Here is a 23,339-nt window from a genome sequence, read left to right on the forward strand (position 1 = left end):
GCACGAAATCCAGGAGGCGGTTTCATATAAATTTCTTCTGTTAAATCACTGTGTAAGAAGGCATTATGCACGTCCATTTGGTGCAAGGACCAGCCGCGAGCAGCCACAACCTTAAGTGTAGCTCGAACTGTTGTCATCTTGACCACCGGTGCAAATGTCTCTGTATAATCTTCCCCTTCCTTTTGATTATTTCCAAGAACAACAAGTCGCGCTTTATAGCGCTCAATGGTGCCATCTGCCAGGTATTTAATTCGATAAACCCATTTAGATCCCAAGGCTTTCTCACCTGGCGGCAATTCGGTAACATCCCATGTCCCGTTGATTTCATGAGCATTCATTTCTGATCCCATTGCTGAATTCCATCGCTTATCGCGAATTGCTTCTTTGAATGTGGTGGGTTCAACTCCAGATGTAATCGCCGCAAGAAAAGCACGATGTTGTGGGGAGAATTGCTTGCAGGTTACAACATCTGAAATCGGAAAAGCACAAGTTGTTGGTGGCAATATAGGACCAGCTTGCACTGTTCGAACCACAAAATCTCTCAATTTGATCGATTTTTGTTTTTGGCGCTTTCCGCGACCAAGTTCTGTGATAGCTTCGTCGGCTGTTCTTACAGAACCCTCCCTGACTTCGGAGGATGAAGATTCAATGACGTAATGTGTTTCATTAGGGCCTGGATCCAATGTAATATTTGTTGGGCTGACTTCAGGCCCATTATCTGCAGTTGGATTTATTATTGTTTCTGGCCCAACCTCTGAAATATTTGTTGCAGGTTCCATCGGTTCTTCACCAACAATGGCGGCTCCATGTTCAGAAGTCGAAACTGCAGTTTGCACATTTGGACCAATCCGTGGTGCTTCCAAAACCCAATCACTATCAAGCTCTACATTAACTTGTGGAGCTTCTCGATTTTCCAGAAAAGATGGAAATACATCTTCCACAAAAACAACATCACGAGAAACAAATATTTGCTCTGTTTTAAGATCAAAAAGAGTCCAACCTTTCTTTCCGAATGGATACCCGACAAAGAGACATTTCCTACTGCGAGATGCAAATGTATCACCACCGCGTCGTTGATTATGTGCATAAGCAAGACAGCCAAAGACCTTCAAATTATCATACTCTGGTTCAGACCCTTAGAGGAGCTCATATGGTGTCTTTCCTTGTAATAACTGAGTCGGTGTGCGATTGATGATATATGCTGCCGTTAATACACTTTCACCCCAAAATTTCACAGGCAAATTTGCTTGGAAAAGAAGAGCTCTCGCCACATTTAAGAGATGACGATGCTTTCTCTCTGCTCGGCCGTTTTGCTGCGGCGTTCCGACACACGACGTTTCATGAACTATTCCTTGTTCAATAAACAAGTCGCTCATACACAGAAACTCAGTTCCATTGTCGCTTCTAATCCTCTTTATTTTCTGATCAAATTGCCTCAAAACCGTTGCATAAAGTTTTGAACAATTTTGCGTACTTGTGCTTTATCATGCATCAAATACACCCATGTTCCTCGAGAAAAATCATCAACTATTGTCAAAAAGTAGTGTGTATCGCAGGTACTTGCTACGCGATATGGTCCCCATACATCCAAATGTATCAATTCAAAAATCCTCGACGCTTTATTAGAACTTGAATGAAACATATCACGAGTTTGTTTAGCTCGCAAACATACATCGCAAGATGAAAAATCAGAAACTCTTTTACTAAGAACTGGAAGCAAATCAAAAACTCTATTCGACGGGTGTCCTAGCCGTTGATGCCACATATCCTCGGCTCCGTCTTTATTCGTACGAAAAGCATTAAAAACTCCTACGCGTCGGAAGAAATAGAGACCGTCTCGTAATTCACCCGCTCCAATCAACGTCCTCGTTGTACGGTCCTGTAACACACACCCGATGTTAGCAACTTGCATCACACAATCGCAGTCCTTTACGAGTTGTGATACAGATATGAGATTACACCGCAACTTTGGAACCAACAACACGTTCTGAAGAGAAAAGCTGTTATCAAAGACAACCGTCCCTTTCTTATCTGATGTAGTTTCATGATCATCAGGAAGACCAATTTTACATGGCAAAATCGTTGTCACTTCACTAAAAAAATCTGAGCAACCTGTCATATGATTGGAAGCCCCTGTATCAAGAACCCAGTCGAGAGAATCAGGCTTACCGTTTAGGCGGTTCTGGTCCCTTTTTCTGATCCTCTAGAAGTTGAATCAGTGTTTTCCACTGATCATTGTTCAGGCCAGTGAATCCGTTTCTCGCAGCTTCACTACTTTGCCCTTCAGATCCGAGTACGCAAGCTGCGTTGGCACGCACGGCTCCACCACATCCTCGACCGCGAGCAGATTTCCCTCCCCTTTCTCCCCACCATGGAGGATGGCCAATGATTTCAAAACAGTTCTCCTTGATATGTCCACGGCGTTTGCAATGGGAGCAAAGGAGCTTGCTTTTGTCTTCCACCGCATCAGTAGGTCGAGAAAATTGTACAGCAAAAGCTGCAGCTTGTACTCCTTGTTCTTCTCGGTTTCGTAATACCGTACGAACACGCTCCACCGATTTCACCTTAGAATAGACTTGATTCAAGTTTGGAAATGGCTCAGTGCTTATGATTGTGCTACGGAGACCTCCAAAGACCGCATCGTCGAGACCAAGAAGAAATTGGTGCACCTTATTATCTTCACGTTTCTTCTCCAATTGACCTCGCAAATCACAAGTACAACCACCGCAATGACAAGTCGGTGCCTGATCATAGTTTAACAGATCTTCCCACAGAATCTGTAATTTACCAAAGTAATCAATAAGGCTCATGCCTTGTTGACGACAGTTTGCCAATTCTGCTTTGATTTCCTGGATCCTTGGCCCGTTTCCTTCAGAAAATCGATATTTGATTTCCTGCCACAAATCTTTTGGATCGTCTTTGTTACCGAGAGTCCTTCGCACCTTTGGTTCAATGGTGTTAAGGATCCACAGCGCCACCATAGAGTTGACCGACATCCAATCTTCATACTCCGGTGCATCTTCCTTCGGCTTCAACACTGTCCCATCGACATAGCCGAATTTTTTCTTCACTCGCAAGGCAGATCGAATTGCTTGCGCCCATTCGTCAAAGTTATCACCGGTGAACTGCACTTGAGCAATGATTCCTCCGGGGTTTTCAGTTGCAGAAAGCTGATATGCCGAGTTGTTTTTCACGACATCAGCAGTTGCTTCATTCCTCACAGTCTCACCATTGTTAACTTGGTCATTCATTTTGTTTTATTTGTCGTGATGGCTCTGATACCATGAACAAAAAGAGACTGAAAGTTGTGTGTATTGACAAGCCATGGAAACAGAAATATATACAAGTACAAGTCTTAAAAAGGAAGCTACACTCTTAAATGCCTAATTACAAGAGATATCAATCAACGATATGTACAGCTATAGAGAAGTAATTGAGGAGATAGTATTTCCTAATATATGAGATTAGATTCTCATAATATGTTGTGAGCTAAGAAAGTGTCAGTCCATTACTAGAGCATACAAGTTTGGGGATTTCATCCAACTTTGAGTTGCCTGGTTTTGAATTTACCTGTCAGCACTCTCGAGTTTGTGTATGAACATTTTTTTGTTGTTGTAATACTACAGTCAACTACGAGATCGATAAAAAGAAAAATAAAAGTTTCGTATGACATGTGAAAATACATGATGTACTCCTTTTCGATCATCTGTATTTTTTGCTCATCTGGGCCTCTACCATAATAGATTAATGGGCCTAAAGAGCCTTTCTATGTTTTTTTTTCTATGGTTAGAGAGAGCCTATCTATGTTAAAGTCTTACATTTTCGTTCTGATTTTTCTTTCATTTGTTTCAAGTAAATAATTGATTATAAGAAGACTCAGTCTTTAGCAATCAACTAATGATCAAAGAGTTTTAGAGAACAGAGTATAAATCTCTCAGTTTAATGCCTAATTATTATTAATAGGACGACTGTCCTTTTTCAATGTTTTTGTAAGAAAACAAATTGAACAATTCATTGACTGGGTAGGAACTAGGAATCTAGGATTAGCAAAAACAATCTTGTAACGATGTAAGGATTAAGGAAGGTTCATATCATCATCGAGCTTTGGCTCTCAAATAAAATCTAACACATTTGACAAAGTCTTATTCCTCTCGCTTTCTTGTTTCCTACTCCATTGACTTTGCTCTTTTATATATTCGTTTGTTGTATAGTATAACTTATAAGTAAGTTTTAATAATTATTTCCCTTATTAAAAACGTTTTATACATTTTTTTCTTCTTCTTGTAATAATGAAATTCCCATATCATCATATAATTATTAACTATCAAATAGAGCTTACTACTAGAAAACAAATTTGGTTGGTGTGTTTAACACAATAATCATGAATGTCCACAATTCCAAAAGCAAAATTAAATTCTAGTTAATATATGCAATTTGGCATTTTTTCAATTGTATTGTTGGTTGGGACCAGGCAATAAATAAAATATTGTTAGTTGCGTCCGACGAAATGGGAAAAGAGTCAAAATCGCCGAGTTTGACCTTTAATAAAATAAAAAAAGAGGAGCACAAAAATCCCAAAAATAAAGGTCGCTCTTTTTATTTTTTGTTTTACAGTTTTACCCTTTAATGTTTCAGGATTCGAAGCTTAGAACGTGACACAGACTCGCGCTCTTATTTTTATCTGTTTACTGTGCATTTTGACTATTTTCTATTAACGAAATGACGTAAACACCATTCTCAGGTTGTTTAGTTTAAAGCTACTTGTTGCCAGAGAAGTGTTGTAATTTCTCGTAAAGCTGAGGGTACAAAATGAATAAGGCATTTGATTTCGCATTATTAGAAGAATAGAATAGGAAAATAGTCCTAAAAATAAAATTATAGTAAAGAAAGAATGAGGAAAAAAAAATTAAACAAAAAAATACAGAAATCGAAAAACAATCAAAGAGCTGGAGAAGAGAGATTAGGGAGGGAAGATTCATTTGACCTTCCTTCATCTCTCTGTAATTTTCCCTAATTTTTTCTTTATTTGTATTTTTCAGAACAAAAACATCGAACAATTTGAAAGAAAATAATTTTGACGTTAATTCGATCCATCTTCTTCGATTTCACGCGTTGAATTTCCACCCACCTTTATCATCTTCGTCTTCTTCGTCTTCTTCTCATATATATCCGTGCCCTTTCGACATTTCTTTTCCAAGTACCATCCTTTGATCTTTCCCATTTTCCTGGAATTCTGTCGTGAATCTGTGCCTAAGCTTCGTCTTCCTCTCAAGCTGCGGCGGATTTGATTTGGGTTCTTATTCGAATTTCGATTTGATCAGTCAAATTGATAGAAATCATGGGTAATTGTTGTGGAACGGCGGGATCGTTGGCTCAGAACGATAATAAGCCGAAAAAAGGAAGGAAGAAGCAAAACCCATTCTCGATCGATTACGGTCTTCACCACGGAGGCGGAGGAGCTCTTAAGCTAATCGTGCTCAACGATCCAACAGGTCGCGAGATCGAGCAGAAATACACGCTGGGTCGAGAGCTAGGCCGTGGAGAATTCGGTGTCACCTACCTTTGTACAGACAAAGAAAACGGCGACGTTTTGGCCTGTAAATCGATCCTGAAGAAGAAGCTGAGGACGGCTGTGGATATAGAGGATGTTAGGAGAGAAGTTGAGATCATGAGGCATATGCCTGAGCATCCAAATGTCGTCACCTTGAAGGAGACTTACGAGGATGAGCATGCGGTGCATCTTGTTATGGAGCTTTGTGAAGGAGGTGAATTGTTTGATAGGATTGTGGCCAGAGGTCATTACACCGAGAGAGCTGCTGCTGCTGTCACTAAGACCATCATGGAAGTTGTTCAGGTTCGTCTCTTGCTTTCTTGCATAGGATTTAGAGTCATTTTTGTCTAGAATCGGCCATTGTTCTCTGTCTCAGTTTAAGCTCTCGTGTACTGCCATTTCTGCTGGTTCTAGTTTTGGATTCTTGGACATTGTTGCAATGTAGCATTGCTTGAAGAGTACCTCTTTTTTTGCTGCATAGAGACTAAAAGAGAAAAAAAAAACATTTCTTGACATTTTGTGTGTTTTGGATTTATGCAAATCTAAACTCTCTTGGCCTTGAGTTAAAACGAGTTTCCACGTGATCTCTGTAGGTGTGTCATAAGCATGGGGTAATGCATAGGGACCTAAAACCCGAGAATTTCTTGTTTGCAAATAAGAAAGAGACTGCACCTCTCAAGGCGATTGATTTCGGTCTCTCTGTTTTCTTTAAACCAGGTATTGTGCTCTGTTTGCTTTTCTGTTCTCTACTCCTTTGCGGTAATGGCAACAATCTTAACCCACACTGTTGTTTGCTTTGCAGGCGAGAGGTTTAACGAAATCGTTGGTAGTCCGTACTACATGGCTCCCGAGGTGCTAAAACGTAATTACGGGCCAGAAGTTGACATTTGGAGCGCAGGTGTTATTCTTTACATACTGCTTTGTGGTGTCCCGCCTTTCTGGGCAGGTTAGTTTTCTTCGGTCTATATTTCTTTCTTCTTGGGTCGTCTATGGCAAATGTTCCTTTAGGGGGACATATTTGAAGTGATCATAAGAATAACGAACCTTATCTTTTGTTTGTTTATACCATTTACAGAGACTGAACAAGGAGTTGCACAAGCTATTATTCGATCTGTAGTAGACTTTAGAAGAGACCCATGGCCCAAGGTTTCCGAAAATGCAAAAGACCTTATCAGGAAAATGCTTGATCCTGACCAAAAGCGCCGTCTTACAGCTCAGCAAGTGCTAGGTACACTTTTACACTCTCCAAGGATAGCAATTTGTTAATGTTTGTCAGATGGAATCTTAGATAGAGAAAGAGTAATAATCGGTTTTTCTTCACTTTTGCGCAGATCATCCGTGGCTACAGAACGCAAAGACAGCTCCCAATGTATCATTGGGTGAAACAGTGAGAGCAAGGCTGAAGCAGTTCACCGTCATGAACAAGCTTAAGAAACGAGCACTCAGGGTAAGATATATATATATTATAGCTTGCTGAAAAAATAGCTCTTGGAATCTTAAAAGCATAAGCAGTAGTTTTAACTCTTCTTTTTACATTTTCTCTGTAGGTTATTGCTGAGCATTTATCGGATGAAGAAGCTTCTGGTATAAGAGAAGGGTTCCAAATAATGGACACAAGCCAGAGAGGGAAGATTAACATCGATGAGCTAAAAATTGGGTTGCAGAAACTTGGTCATGCCATTCCCCAAGACGATTTACAAATTTTGATGGACGCTGTAAGCTTTTTTATTTATCATTACTTACAAATGCCAGCTTTGAAGGTACTATAAACGCAATGCACTTGTTTTGCAGGGAGATAACGATAAAGATGGATACTTGGACTGTGACGAGTTCATTGCCATATCGGTGCATCTCAGGAAAATGGGCAATGATGAGCATCTCAAGAAAGCGTTTGCGTTCTTTGATCAAAACAATAACGGATATATCGAAATAGAGGAGCTAAGGGAAGCTTTGTCTGATGAAGTTGGCACAAGCGAAGAGGTTGTTGATGCCATTATTCGCGATGTTGATACCGATAAGGTTGGTTAGCCTCATCATTTTCACTCCTTTTATTGATTGACAAAAATCTGAGAAACAACTAAAACATGGTCAAATTCTTTCTTTTTGCAGGATGGAAGAATAAGTTACGAAGAGTTTGCGACGATGATGAAAACGGGAACAGATTGGAGAAAAGCTTCGAGGCAATACTCGAGGGAACGGTTTAACAGTATCAGCCTCAAACTGATGCAAGATGCGTCGTTGCAGGGTAATGGCGATACAAAATGAGAGAGGCTTAATCTGTCACTCGGCATTAGAAGATTGAATCAAAGAGATGCAAATCTTTCTTCATTTCTTTATTATTATTATTTTTTTTTATCTTTTTGGGTTTTTTTTCCTTACACCACGATTAAAGCTTTTGTAGGCATATAAGCTGTAACGAATTGTGTGTTTGATTTTTCTAGCTGAAAGAGCGAGTGTGTACGGATCAAGAGAGAAAAAGAGTGTGGTCTGTGCCTGTGTGTAGATATTTTGTATAATTGTATCTGGAAAAGATCATCATCAAATTTTCTATAACAATTTAAGCATTATATGAGAGATTGGATTTGTTTTTTTTCTTTTGTTTATGGGAAATCCAGAAGATAGCCTTTTATCATTTCTACCCTATTAGTCAGATTTTATATACGCATATGATAGAAATCTTCTTTACTTTATCTTTGCTTTTTGTTTTTTAAGTTTATATGTAACATTGCCATATTGGTGATTTTTTCAAAGAAAGTTAGAACTTCAAGTATTTTGATCGAAAATTGTGTAATTTGTAAAATCAACCCGATTTGCTTTTAAAATTTACATTAATGCTATATGAAAAAAAAAATTGAAAGATACTTAGGAATAAAACTTGTTTTTCAATGTTTTTTAAACGTGGTTTATGTCTAGAGTGAAATAACAAATGGAGAAGAAAGTGTACGGTTGCATAATCATCAAGAACTTTACAAACCTCAGTGATATCTTCAAAACTCGTTAAGCAGATGAGTCAGGAAAATTTAACCATGAGAGTTTGCTTTACAAATTTCACGATGTAAATCCATGATCTTTTTCTTTTTCATGGTCGAGTTTTTTTTTTTTCTTATTAGAAAAGGTATCTCAGGGACGACTTTCTGTCTTCACTCTTCACTTTTGTTTTTTTTGTTAGGATCTCTTTAAAAATACGTAAAATTCTTATAAGAAAAATGCATAAGAAAAAATCATATGGCCTGGACATTTTTCCCAAATCATTTATCGCTGAGTCCACAAAAATTCAGACCAATACACAGAAATGTTTTTATTTGCTTATCGCCATATCGAATCTCAACACAAGTACACTAAATTTTATGTCGTCTATATTATTGTCATCATGCATACAAACACCACCAATCAAATTTTTATTTTTTCTGAACCACAACTAACCAGCCAGTAACCCAACATTCCCCATTAAAATATATAGATATATATATATATATTATCTATATATATATACTTATTCCAAATAGTAGTGGAGTAATTTTGAATCAAATTTATTTTTTTCCATGAAACATCTTCTTTTTTCATTAAATTAAGCGGTTAAAAAAACTGTTTGTTACATAGATTTTAGTTACGTACCAATCACTGATTTTAAATCATTTTATTACTAGCCGAGTTTACAACTGTTCAGGATTGTGAGGTGTGACATCAAGTGGATCCGAGTTAAATTGCCCTCTTATACCATCACTGCACTTCTATTCTATATATTTATCACAATCACAGAACAAAAGGGCAGTTTAAGATCGGATCATTGCTTTTTGGTTAAAACGTCTTACGAATATCCACGTCGTAGTAGTCTCATCGACACGGGAGACTTACGTGGCCTTTTACCGAATTTGATTCAAATTATTAAAACCATCAATCATGCAAAAGGTGTGAGGACGAACGGTCCACGAACGATGCACATGTCCGATGTGGACTTTGTATTGTAGTACTAGTAGTAGAAAAACAATCAATATGCTTTTGGAAGGATACTAATCATGATTAAATGAGTCGACATTAATATCATAATTAATGGTAATATTGAAATACATGCAGCCAACAAAATTTATAATCGTATCACACACCTAATGTCTAATGATAAAAAAAAACTCGAAAGTGAAAAAGGAATAGAGACAATGACATGCTAAACTGATCGATGAACTCGAGCTGACGTGTCCGGGACCTACTTGCGCCGTTTAATTGCAAAAACATAAAAACTTGACCCACTTTATTTGACCCCTGTGTCCCTTTCTTTTTTGTTGTTTTTGGAAAAAAATACTCGTCTTTTTATATATTATATAATATTATATAGGTGAGTATATATATATGTATTATTTTGTGTGGTGGAGGTAAGAAGAAGACGATGAGTGAAGGAGTAGAGAGAGAAGAGAAGAGATGTTCTTCTTATTTCACTCGTGTAACTACTAGTTTACAAGGGGAGGTAACAACATATTTATAACAAACATTATGAATATAATAAGAGAAGTTATCGACATGGTAAGTCGGTCAATGGCGGTGATATTTGATGAGGATAATTATCCTCTCTTCTTTAACACTCCCCCTTAATTATCCATCATCTTTAATATATTACGTACTGCCTCGTTAAAAACCTTATCATGGAAAAACCCAATGGGATAAAAACCATGACAAGGAAAAAAGAGTACAGTAACGTAATCTCCCCCTGGAATGATGGATATAACGTTCTCTTCATAAATCCCGTAAATGACGCATTCCGATACTTTGAATATGCTTTCTGAATACTGTAGTAGGAAGCGCCTTTGTAAAGAGGTCCGCCGCATTTTCACATGAACGAACATACTGGATATCGACTTCTTGATTCTTCTCGAGCTCTTGAGTATAAGAGAAAAATCTTGGAGGAATATGTTTCGTTCTATCACTCTTGATATAGCCTTCTTTTAGTTGAGCAACACATGCAGCATTATCTTCGAACAATCTTGTCGGTTCTTTGTTAATGGCTATTCCACTTGCTTCTTGTATATGATTGAGTCATAGATCTGAGCCATACACATTCTCTACATGCTTCATGAAGCGCAATAGTTTCTGCATAATTTGAAGAAGTGGCGACTAATGTCTGCTTTTGAGAACGCCAAGAGATTGCAGTTCCTCCAAACGTAAAAACATATCCAGTTTGCGATCTAGCTTTATGAGGATCTGATAAATAACCTGCATCTGCAAAACCGACTAAACCAAGTTTGGAGTTTCTAGGGTAAAACAATCCCAAGTCAATTGTTCCTTGAAGATAACGGAATATATGTTTTATTCCATTCCAATGTCTGCGCATAGGAGACGAACTATATCTTGCCAGTAAATTGTAGCAAATGCTATATCCGGTCGGGTACAATTTGCAAGATACATAAGTCCACCAATAGCGCTCATATAAGGTACTTCAGGACCTAATATTTCTTCGTTATCTTCACAAGGTCGAAACGGATCTTTTTCCGTATCGAGAGATCGATTAACCATTGGAGTACTCAAAGGAGTCGCTTTATCCATACAAAAGCTTTTTAATATCCTTTTAGTATAATTTGATTGATGTATGAATACTCCATCTCGGAAATGCTCTATTTGTAATCCAAGACAAAACTTTGTCTTTCCGAGATCTTTCATTTCGAACTCTTCTTTCATATGAGTTTTTGCATTATCAATCTCTTTTTGAGTTCCAATAATGTTCAGGTCATCCACATAAACAGCAATGATCACGAATCCTGACGAAGATTTCTTAATAAAGACGCAAGGGCAGATTGCATTATTCACATACCCTTTCTTTAGTAAATATTCGCTTAAGCGATTATACCACATGCGTCCGGATTGTTTTAATCCGTAAAGTGATCGCTGTAACTTGACTGAACATATTTCTTTCGATTTGGAACTTAATGCTTCAGGCATTTTCAATCCTTCAGGGATTTTCATATAGATATCATTATCAAGTGATCCATATAAATATGCTGTCACAACATCCATAAGATACATTTCAAGATTTTTGGATGCCGCAAGACTCATTAAGAATCTGAATGTAATTGCATCCATAACCGGAGAATAAGTTTCTTCATAATCAATTCCCGGTCTTTGAGAAAATCCTTGGGCGACAAGTCGGGCTTTATATCTTGTCACCTCATTTTTCTCATTTCTTTTTCTCACAAAAACCCATTTGTACCCAACCGGCTGTACATCTTTAGGTGTTGTAACAATCGGTCCAAAAACTTTCCTTTTATTAAGGGAGATCAATTCAGTTTCTATGGCCATTTTCCATTTCTCCCAATCAGATCTTTTCTGGCATTCTAATATGGACCTTGGATCTGGATCATCAATTTCATATTCAATTTCTTTGCATACAGAGAATGAAAATATTCCATCATTATCTTCTATTTCATCTCTAGCCCATAATATCCCATCTTGGGCATAATTGATGGAAATCTCATGATTTTCTTCGTCATTTTCGTCTTCAAGACCTTTCTCTGTATGTGGTTCTTCTGGACTATTTTCATTTTGTTTTCCCAATTTCTTTTTCTTTCGGGGATTTTTATCCTTTGAGCCAATCGGCCTCCCCCTCTTTAACTGAACTTTGGGTTCATTCGCTATTTTTCCATCATTTTGTTCTTCCGGAACATTAATTCTCGATGGAACATTTGCAGCGGGTATATATGACTTTGTCACCCTTTTCGTATCTGTGAATGCATCTGGTATTTCATTTGCCATATTTTGTAAATGAACAATTTTCTGAACTTCGAGTTCACGTTGTTTCGTAGGGGGATCAAGGTGCAACAAAGATGGTGTGCACCATGTAACATCTTTTGGAACTTCTTTAATTCCTCCCCCTAACGCTGGAAATTCATCTTCATTAAAATGGCAATCGGCAAAACGTGCCGTAAACATATCACCAGTTTGCGGTTCAAGATACCTAATTATACTCGGTGACGTATAACCGATATATATTCCCAATCTTCTTTGCGGCCCCATTTTTAATCTTTGTGGCGGGGCTATCGGAACATAAACCGCACACCCGAACACACGTAGGTGGGATACATTTGGCTCTTGGCTAGATGCTAATTGTATTGGGGAATATTTATTATAAGAACTCGGTCTTATCTGAAGCAATGCTGCTGCATGCAAGATAGCATGACCCCATACTGAAATTGGGAGCTTTGTTCTCAATATTAACGGTCTAGCAATGAGATCATTACCTCCATATATTTGATCTGAGGAGACATAGTCTACCATATGATCATGATCGTAAAGGCATAGCCTCCATAACGATCGGTTCGGAGAAGGCAGCGCCTATCATCCCGACCATAAAATATAAACATAAAAGTAAACGGATTGAACATAAATTAAACCTCACCTTTTCGGTATAGGAACGGTATAAGAATGGCTCGTGCTGATAACGTTTTATGTATTATATGATATTATATAGGTGAGTATATATATATGTATTGTTTTGTGTGGTGGGGGTAAGAAGAAGACGATGAGTGAAGGAGTAGAGAGAGAAGAGAAGAGATGTTCTTCTTATTTCACTCGTGTAACTACTAGTTTACAAGGGAAGGTAACAACATATTTATAGCAAACATTATGAATATAATAAGAGAAGTTACCGACATGGTAAGTCGGTGATATTTGATGAGGATAATTATCCTCTCTTCTTTAACACGTCTCTCTTTATTCGAACTTAATGCAATTATTAGAGAGATGAGTAGATGACTGTATGCGAAGAGATTATTAGAAAAGCTTGATTATGCTTTTTTTGCTTCGCTTGATTATGTTTTTTTATCTTCACTTGATTATGTTTTTTTTATCTTCGCTTGATTAAAATGCATCTAGGACGAATACGATATTAAGAACAATCATCTCCTCTCTCTCACGCTCATCTCTCCTCCACTCTACTTGTATAAGCTTTAAAGAATCTCTCTATACGGAGAAATTAAATTAACTTTTGTCAAAAAAGAAAGGAGAAATTTTACGCAAACATTTTACTCTATTTTAAAATAATTAAAAAGTATTAGAAACTCGGAAGTGAAGGGTTTGAGACTCCGAGTCACGAATATGGACCATATATACATATATAGTTTAGTTAATTAACATTAACACGAAAATTTCAATTTAGCAAAAAAAATAATAATATAATACGAAGAGCATACAGAATATACGAGAAGACGAGATGTAATATTAAACTTCCTATATATACGTACATATTAGTATCGCTCCGATTCAATAATGGCATATTATCCATATAACGAAAATTTTGTGGCTTTTAGTAAGAAAGAGCAGACAAGTGAACCAGCCCGGTTACAACCGAGTCGCCAAGTGTTGACCACAAACATGGTTCCAGATAAGTGGATAAGGATAGTGACATATCAAGTGGGTACGTGTGACGGTCTGTATCTCAAAGTTCTCAACGACTACGTTGTTATGATATGCGCCGCAAAGGAGTCAAAATAAAACCCAACTTGTATTATTAATTCTCAATCATACAGAAACATAAAACAATAAACCAACATGGTTTTTTTTTTATCGTAAAAAGATAGACTTGGGGGGCGTATATAACAAAGGTCGTTCACTCGTTCTGTTGCAAAGCTTTTATACATAGCGATGAAATTAATAATATTCTGAGAATCTGCGGACAGTTTTTAAGTGTGACCCAATCTTTAATAGAGAGTCACTTCAGTCATCAATTCCTTGGGATGAGCAAATCCTAAAACAAAGCCAAGCCGTTAGATTTGACATGTACAAGATGTCTCCTTCGTTTTTTTTTTTTTTTTGCTAAATGATTTAAACACATCTCACCTTATATTAAGCGATAACTAGACAATGATTTTATGTTGGGATAAGAACGATATATGTAATATGTTTTGTAGCGTTTTCGTTATTATATATCTGAAGATTATTTTTGTGAAGCATAAACGAAGAATATACAGTAGGTGTACTGTTAGATGGAGAAATTAAAGAAAGAATATCCAAAATTTGTGAATTCAAGACACCTGAGTACCTGTACCGTCCATGTGCTTTAAAACCATTGCACCAGAACTCCTGACTTGACTTAGCCCATAAGATTTCCAAATTTATCGCAAATATGTACGTCATCATTATAGAAGATATAAAAAGTATAGTGTTAACTAAAATATCTGTAAAACTGATAGGTGAATCGGTGATTATATGTGTATATACTACTGGCCTTCTCATAAGAAACGCCGCACGCGATTCAAAATATATATAAAAAGACGCGTATAGAACAACGTTACAAGTTTTCTTGTACATCTGGGACTTCTTATCATTTGTGCCAAGAGATCGATTAACTACGCTTATAGTTTTCGTATTAAGATTTGATTCAATATTTAATATGATTTTTTTTTACAGCCTTAAAACAACCATGATTTCAACATTTCAGATTTTAAATAATCTCGGTTTCATTTTAGAGTTAATTGACATTTAACAACAATTTGTTTTCATAAGCTTTTTTTTTTAACTGGAATTTTTTAACTTATATCCATATAAAATTATTATTGTTATTTATTTTAAGGAATATAAAAACATTTGGTTTAATGTATGAAAACTGACCCCCAAAAAAATCAAAAGATGAAAGGACAGTAAAAATAGGTGACAAATTGAAAAGTAGTTAATAATTGTTTTTTTTTTAATGAGTTGTATCTGATTCAGCAATAAGCTAGAGACGAAAAATATCATGATTTTTCTATCACTTTTTTTGAGTTTTCCATTTCCACGGAAAAAGCAACACGACACGTGTCGACATCGTAACGGCTCTTCCCAAATCTCCTCGCATATATAAACCGTCTTCTCCGCCACCACCATCATTCGGCAAACAAACACCGATTCGATTCTTGAATCTTGACCAGTGATTCTTTCCATTGACGGAGCCACCAGCTTTGGGCGGCGATTCCGTGTTCTCCTGTAGAAGCAACATTTTGGTCCTGCATAGTTGACTTTCTCTCTCCTTTCTTATTTACCACCGCATTTTCTCTCTCTTTCAGTCTCGGACGAACGGGAAGCAATCCGGTGAGTTCCGCTGATTTATTCGAATTCATTTTTTTGTTGCATTTCTAGGTCATTTGTGATTTCGTTGATTCGTCGTGTCTTTTCTGTTTTCTCATTTTTTTTCTCCCTCTTATAAAAAAAATGAAGAATAGGTGGAAGTAACAAATTAAACAAACATGAAACAATTCTGATTTACTCTATCAACTGAGAGTAAATCTTTCAATCCATGAATTCTGCAATTCGTCTAATTTACTCTAAATTTTCTTACCATTCACACTCTGAAATGAGAGATATTTGAAATCTCCAGTTTGCTTCTTTCTTAGATTAATAATCTATTTTTGGAAATGTTTTAATCAGAATTTGTTCCCAAGAGAAGGCTTTTTGTTTTGTTTTTGTTTTTCGTTTTTTGAACTTGTCACTTAGGGATGTAGAAAATATCCAGCTCAAGCTTGGATATTGGTCATCAGGTATTTAGTCGATGGAATGTTTTGAAGAAGAGCGTAGAGCAAGAAGATTATTGTTTTTTTGGGGTCTAAATGTTAAGATTATAAAATTAGACCGCAAAAGATTATTGTTTAACGTTGGTTTATCTGTTGTGAATTGTGTGAAACAGTTAACTTAAGCGGTCTTGAGAAGATGACGATTACATCAAATATCTCTGTCCAAAACGACAACCTCGTTGTCCAAGGGAAGACAATCCTGACCAAAATCCCCGACAACATTATCCTAACTCCGGTTACCGGTGCTGGATTTGTTTCCGGCGCTTTTATAGGTGCAACATTTGAACAAAGCAAGAGTCTCCATGTGTTCCCAATTGGTGTCTTGGAGTAAGTACCAAACTTTGAGTTTCCCTGCGATAGTGTTTTTCTATCATTATTTGAGCAATTAAGATGGTTGTTGGAACTTATTGTTTCTAAATCTTTCACTTTCAGGGGCCTTCGGTTCATGTGTTGTTTCCGCTTTAAGCTATGGTGGATGACTCAGAGAATGGGAAGCTGTGGAAAAGACATTCCTTTGGAGACACAGTTCATGCTACTGGAGAGCAAGGATGAAGTTGAAGGAAATGGAGATGATGCTCCGACCATCTATACCGTCTTTCTCCCTCTACTTGAAGGCCAGTTCAGAGCTGTTCTTCAAGGGAATGAGAAGAATGAGATAGAGATTTGTCTCGAGAGCGGTAAGTGAACTAACTAGTTTTGCAGGTGTTCCATCTTACAACTTCCAGAACTCAAGAAACTGATATTTTGTTTTGATTGATTTTCTTTTCGCAGGAGATAAGGCGGTTGAAACTAGCCAGGGAACCCACCTTGTCTATGTCCATGCTGGAACCAATCCCTTTGAAGTTATCAAGCAATCCGTAAAGTATGTTTGGAAAATAGCCGAAAATATTACGTTTTGTTTCGAGTTTCCTGGATGTTAAGGTTATGTGTGCTCAACTAACACATGGTAATCCTTCGTTGTGTACAGAGCTGTAGAGAGACACATGCAGACATTTCATCACCGTGAGAAGAAGAAGGTCAGTAAACATTCCACGGTTATGGTCACAGAGAAAGAGCTCACTTAGATTTTATATGATCTCCTTATGTTCTTCCTCTTTGTTTGTTTAGCTGCCTTCTTTCCTAGATTGGTTTGGCTGGTGTACATGGGATGCGTTCTACACAGACGTGACTGCCGAGGGCGTTGATGAAGGCCTTAGAAGGTATACCAAGTAGAGTGACATGTTGTTAATATAATGGTAATTGTTTCAAAGCTCTATAAGTTGATCGAGTCTCTGATACCTTTTGGTTTATTGCAGTCTTTCTGAAGGAGGTACCCCTCCTAGGTTTCTGATCATAGATGATGGTTGGCAACAGATAGAAAACAAAGAGAAAGATACAAACTGCGTTGTCCAGGAAGGAGCACAGTAAGATCTCTCGGTCATTTTTTTTTTTTTTTTGTATTCATGGAGACGAAACTGGCATGGAAAATGCTAATGTTTTTCTGCATTCATATATATATATTCAGGTTTGCTACCAGGCTTGTTGGTATCAAGGAGAATGCAAAATTTCAGAAGAATGATCAGAAGGATACGCCAGCATCAGGACTTAAGAGTGTAGTTGACAATGCGAAGCAGCGCCATAATGTGAAGTATGTCTTTTCATCTTATAATTTGTTAAACTCTCTGTGATTATTCAAGCTGGTTAGTTTTTATTAGCTAGAACATTTAGCTTTGCATACTTACACGGCTTGACTACTCTATTCACAGGCAAGTTTATGCGTGGCACGCTTTAGCTGGCTACTGGGGTGGAGTTAAACCCGCTGCCTCTGGAATGGAACACTATGACAGTGCATTAGCATACCCAATTCAGTCCCCAGGTGTCTTAGGGAACCAACCAGATATAGTAATGGACAGCCTCGCTGTTCATGGTCTCGGTCTTGTCAACCCTAAGAAAGTGTACAACTTCTACAACGAGCTGCATTCCTATCTGGCTTCATGTGGTATAGACGGAGTCAAAGTCGATGTGCAGAACATCATCGAAACACTTGGTGCTGGTCTTGGCGGAAGAGTCTCTCTCACTCGCAGCTACCATCAGGCTTTAGAAGCTTCCATTGCGCGGAACTTCGCAGATAATGGTTGCATTTCATGTATGTGTCACAACACAGATGGACTATATAGCGCTAAGCAAACCGCTATTGTTAGAGCTTCCGATGATTACTACCCGAGAGATCCTGCCTCTCACACCATCCACATCGCATCGGTTGCATACAACACCCTTTTCCTTGGGGAATTCATGCAACCTGACTGGGACATGTTCCATGTAAGTGAAGAAAGATTTTGTCTTTAGATGTCTAGAAAGAATGAGATCACTTATAAATGAAGCTTTGTTGTTTCCAGAGTTTACACCCAACTGCAGAGTACCATGCTGCAGCGCGTGCTGTTGGTGGATGTGCAATTTATGTCAGGTAAAACCTTTCCTCTTGTCTTTAACACTATTTTTCTGACTTGGTAAGTGTTTAATCCGAGGTTCTAACCAGAGATGTGTTTTGTAAAATTACATGAGCAGTGATAAGCCAGGGAACCACAACTTTGATCTGTTGAGGAAGCTGGTTCTTCCAGATGGATCAGTTCTTCGTGCTCAGCTTCCTGGTAGGCCTACCCGTGACTGCTTATTCGCTGATCCAGCTAGAGATGGGATAAGGTTTGCTTTTGTTTTCTTTCTAACTCGTTTCCTCTTTAATTTTCACCCTCCTAAGCCTAACACTTTGCGAAAACTGAATTTTTATTTGTCAGCTTGCTCAAGATATGGAACATGAATAAGTTCACTGGTATGGTTGGTGTATTCAACTGTCAAGGTGCTGGTTGGTGCAAGGAAACGAAGAAGAACAGGATTCATGATACTTCTCCTGGAACACTCACTGGTTCGGTCCGTGCTGATGATGCTGATCTCATTTCTCAAGTTGCTGGTGCAGATTGGAGTGGAGATTCAATAGTCTACGCTTACAAATCAGGTAATAAAAAAAAAAAATCTACTTTACACAGACAAGACAAAAACTCAGAACATTACAGAGCAATGCTTAAAAAACACGAGCTTGGTTTCAATTCTACAGGGGAGGTGGTAAGACTACCAAAAGGTGCCTCAATCCCACTCACTCTCAAAGTCCTTGAATATGAACTCTTCCACATCTCTCCTTTGAAGGTATAAAAATTTAGTATTATTATATACTACTGCTATTGATTTTCTAATCACAATGAAAATGAAGAATCTTTTCCTTTTTGGGTTGAAATTTGGATATACAGGAAATCACTGCAAACATCTCGTTCGCACCTATTGGTCTACTAGACATGTTCAACTCAAGTGGGGCTATCGACTCCGTTGATATCAATACCGTGACCGACAAGAAAGCAGAGCTCTTCGATGGAGAGGTCTCCTCTTCTCCCGCGCTCAGCGAGAACCGTTCTCCAACAGCTCTGGTATCTCTAAGTGTTAGAGGTTGTGGTCGTTTTGGAGCTTACTCTTCTCAGCGTCCACTGAGATGCACCGTAGATAAGACCGAGACTGATTTCAAATACGATGCGGAGGTTGGGCTTGTGACGTTGAGTCTGCCGGTGACGAGGGAGGAAATGTTCAGATGGCGTGTAGAAATTCTGGTCTAAAATTGGAAAAAACCTCGAGATCTATATAGTTTGGGGTTATTTTTCTTCTTCACATTCATCATTATATTGTATTAGATGTTTAAGATTTTAGGACATGCATGGTTGTAGTAGTAGTAGTATCTTCGCATGTAATAATGTTGTTACCTTTTTAAATTAGGGAGCCGATGTCTCTCTGTAGTTTTATACTAATAAACTCTTTTAAAAATAAAATTAATCCTTAACTCCATATCTTTATTTTGGTTTTTCTTTCTTCTCATATGAAACTGGACTTTAAACTTTGGTTTGAGGAATGATAAAAAGAATACTAGAAAAGAAAAACCAAATCTATTCTTTTAGTGTCTGATTCTGACAAACCGCAAATCCACAAATAAGAAGAACGAACACTGGTAAAAGCATTTTTTCTTAAACTTGAGAGTTTATTTATCTGAAACGGATATGTCTAACAAAAATTAAATTATGTTATCAGGTCTATTTTGTAGGAATTAATCCAAAACCATAATGTTTTTTTCTTTTTAGAATTAGTAGGGCGTTTAGTAACAAATGTAAAATATTAGGCAGTTAGGCCTCTAGGCAAATAAATCGATAAACCGACACCTTTACTTTTACTATATGTACACCCTTGATAGTATTTATATATGCAATTAATTATATATATACAGAAAAGGAGGGTGATAAGAATAAAAGATAGAAAGAGTTAGGAATTACATTACTTCCAGAGAGAGAGAAAGAGAGAATACGTAATTTAAGGGGTCAATACGAATAATGATGACAATTCACAGAGTCAGTTATACGATCATCAACTTTGTGCCACATTCCATGCGTCTAGTACCAACGATTTTACCATAATATTATTTTTAACAACAAAAATTTCAGGATTACATCATCATCTCGTCAAAATTTTCTCATCTATGATCTCTTATTTTACCTGAACTATAATAACAAAGTTGTAGTTAATATTTTTTAGATTTGTGTCAATATATATAATTTTGTTTTCTTAATACGGTATGCTAATGGAATGTGTTGCCCACAATTTCCTTTTTGCGTGTCGAGCAAATATTCCAGTTTTGGTCTGTTGGTCGTTAATTGGCATGCTTCCCCCAACCATGCATATTAATCGTAGATTCTTATTTTAAGTTCAATTATATTTTGTAATGTTCTTCACGTGTGTAAATGATATCGTTTTTAGGAGATTTGATCAGAGGTTTAATATTTTGATAACAGACGTGGTTTACTTATTTTGATCATAAATACTCCATCCGTTCTGCTTATATGAAATGTTTTTGGAAAAAGTTTTCTTTTGTTGGTTTTTTCAAGTTTCTATACAAAAATTCATTTTATTTGATGTTTGTGACCATTTATATTGTTTAATTGATCCTTATTTAAATATGGAATAATGTTTTAATGCACAAACAAAAGAAATTGGAATTTATGTAAAATTCATAATTTTGGTTTCAATTTCATACTCTCTCCGGATTTATTTAGTTGTCGTTTTAAGATTATGCACACAGATTAAGAAAATATTAATTGCATTAGTTTTTCAATATAAAAACATTATTAATTATTTATTTAAATACAATTCAACTAATAATAAAATAAATTGTATAATAAAAATAATTATAAAAAATAAAAAAACTAATAAATATTGCATTGAAAACTGAAAACGACAACTAATTTAAAACAAACAAAATTCTCTAAAACGATAACTAATAAAAAACAGAAGAAGTATATAACAACGGAAAGTTGGAATTTCTATTGTTTAATACATTCAATTACTCTTTGTAAAATTTAAAATATTTTATATTAGACATGTTCTTTTTTTTTGGTCAAACATTAGACATGTTCAAGATCTTAGATTACTTGGTGATGATTGTATCTTTTTTATCTGTTCAACTAGTCATTTTTCTATGTATTTTTTTATTACGCCAGTCATGTTTGCGTTTATGTTTCATTTTTAGTACAATTATTTACTCATTTTGTTTTATAATAAGTGTTGTTTTAGATTTTATTTTTTGTTTCAAAAAGAATGTCATTTTGCATTTTCAATGTAATTTTTTACTCTTATTTCATTTTTTATCTCTCATTTAAAGATAATAGTTTTTGTAATTAAATGTTATAAAATCATATTAATTAAGGATATATTTATATATTTAATTAATTTTTTAATCTGTGTGAAATGTATCAAAATAACAACGGAGAGAGTAATAAACTTAATTGGATTATTTGATCATACACTAGGTATTAATTGGATTACGACCTGTAGCATTTACATCGAACGTAATAGGACATTAATATCTCAACATTAAAATCAGAAAAACATTAGTTAGCTCATCAATATATCAAACCTGATACGGCGCACGAAACCCCAAAGCATTCAATTTTAAACGTACATGTCTTTTCTATCGTTTTCAGTTTTTGAGTTTTTCTTTCTTTGCTCTTTTACCGACACCAAGTAATTAAAATATAAAAAGTAAAATGAAAGTATAATTGAAATATTGACATCCAACGAAAATGATGAGCAAGTTGAATCCTAAACATTTATTACGAAAAATACAACAAAATAAATTCAAAGAAGGAAGCAATAACTAAGGAAAAGTTAGAATAGCGACTGGATAAATTTCCAAAAGACTTCCCACCATACCTTTAAGTCTGGCAAGCAAACTTCGCAGTTCGCACCATACGTATAAATGTACATATTTGTACTAATTAATTGGTAATTATCACAAAACATTCAAAGTAATTATTTTATATGTAACGGATAATTACGTGATCTTTTGTGGTTGTTAATCGATAAGATCATAAGAACATAGTATGAATGGGCATATTTATGAGTCTTTATCGTAGTTCTTGATGTATAATAGTACTTTTTAGATATTAGGTTACTTGAAGCCGTAAGTTAATACTTTTCGTGTTAATAAAAGACTAGATATAATATATTTTGTTTTAATGATTACATCAAAACTTAAAATGACGAGATATACATATGTATATCATCTAACTATATATATAGTCACATGACTCACATTAATTAGACGACGAATACGCTTCTCACCATTCACAGTTTGGTTTGCTTTATAACGGATAATGCACTTCATCATTTTACTTGATTGAATACATTACTCTTTATAATATTATCTTAATGTGTTTCTCAACTTGTAAACTGGTCTCTCAAACAATTTATGAAGTCTTATTTGATCTCAAATCTCTAGATTGTAAATTTTTATATTGAATCAACCCGTCGATAGTTAAATCTCACGTTTAAACAATTAGTGGACAAAAGAATACTGAACCTAACAAGTTTTCTGAGTTTTTTTTTTTCTTGAAATGTTCTGGAATTTAAAAGGTATTGATTAATGATAAATACTGAACCTATAAACTAATCAACCACCAAACTTATGAGACGTGTCGTTAGAGAATTTCAGGCTAATAATTTTCAACATTTGGGACGTCTTCCATACTAGAAAAATCATTTGGCACTTTTGATTTAAATACTAAAACCGTTCCCAAGGATAAACTTGTTAATTGACTTAAGTTCCACAATAATACTCCCGTTCATGATTTAATTATATCGTATTATTACACATTTTGTCACTCATTACATATGGCATTTCTAGTGCCGTTTACGTATTTACA

At 36.2% G+C, this 23,339-nt stretch overlaps 2 protein-coding genes across 2 annotated transcripts; both read left to right on the forward strand.

The window, feature by feature from the left end:
• The first annotated feature begins 4,936 nt into the window (after positions 1-4,936).
• Positions 4,937-8,127, forward strand: LOC18019865 (calcium-dependent protein kinase 32). The gene is made up of 8 exons (XM_006402805.2): positions 4,937-5,854; positions 6,145-6,268; positions 6,354-6,497; positions 6,627-6,779; positions 6,883-6,998; positions 7,099-7,266; positions 7,343-7,570; positions 7,661-8,127. The coding sequence occupies exons 1-8, from the start codon at positions 5,339-5,341 to the stop codon at positions 7,814-7,816; spliced, it is 1,605 nt and encodes a 534-aa protein (XP_006402868.1). The 5' UTR covers positions 4,937-5,338; the 3' UTR covers positions 7,817-8,127.
• Positions 8,128-15,401: 7,274 nt separating this feature from the next.
• On the forward strand, positions 15,402-19,932 carry LOC18019866 (probable galactinol--sucrose galactosyltransferase 2). Its single transcript, XM_006402806.2, has 14 exons — positions 15,402-15,595; positions 16,188-16,401; positions 16,507-16,751; positions 16,846-16,936; positions 17,042-17,090; positions 17,182-17,273; positions 17,370-17,477; positions 17,579-17,701; positions 17,820-18,372; positions 18,450-18,517; positions 18,619-18,753; positions 18,846-19,063; positions 19,163-19,251; positions 19,353-19,932. The coding sequence occupies exons 2-14, from the start codon at positions 16,211-16,213 to the stop codon at positions 19,707-19,709; spliced, it is 2,319 nt and encodes a 772-aa protein (XP_006402869.1). The 5' UTR covers positions 15,402-15,595; positions 16,188-16,210; the 3' UTR covers positions 19,710-19,932.
• The last annotated feature ends 3,407 nt before the right edge of the window (positions 19,933-23,339 follow it).

Source organism: Eutrema salsugineum, unplaced genomic scaffold (assembly GCF_000478725.1).
Source record: "Eutrema salsugineum unplaced genomic scaffold, Eutsalg1_0 scaffold_19, whole genome shotgun sequence".
NCBI classification, from domain to species: domain Eukaryota; kingdom Viridiplantae; phylum Streptophyta; class Magnoliopsida; order Brassicales; family Brassicaceae; genus Eutrema; species Eutrema salsugineum.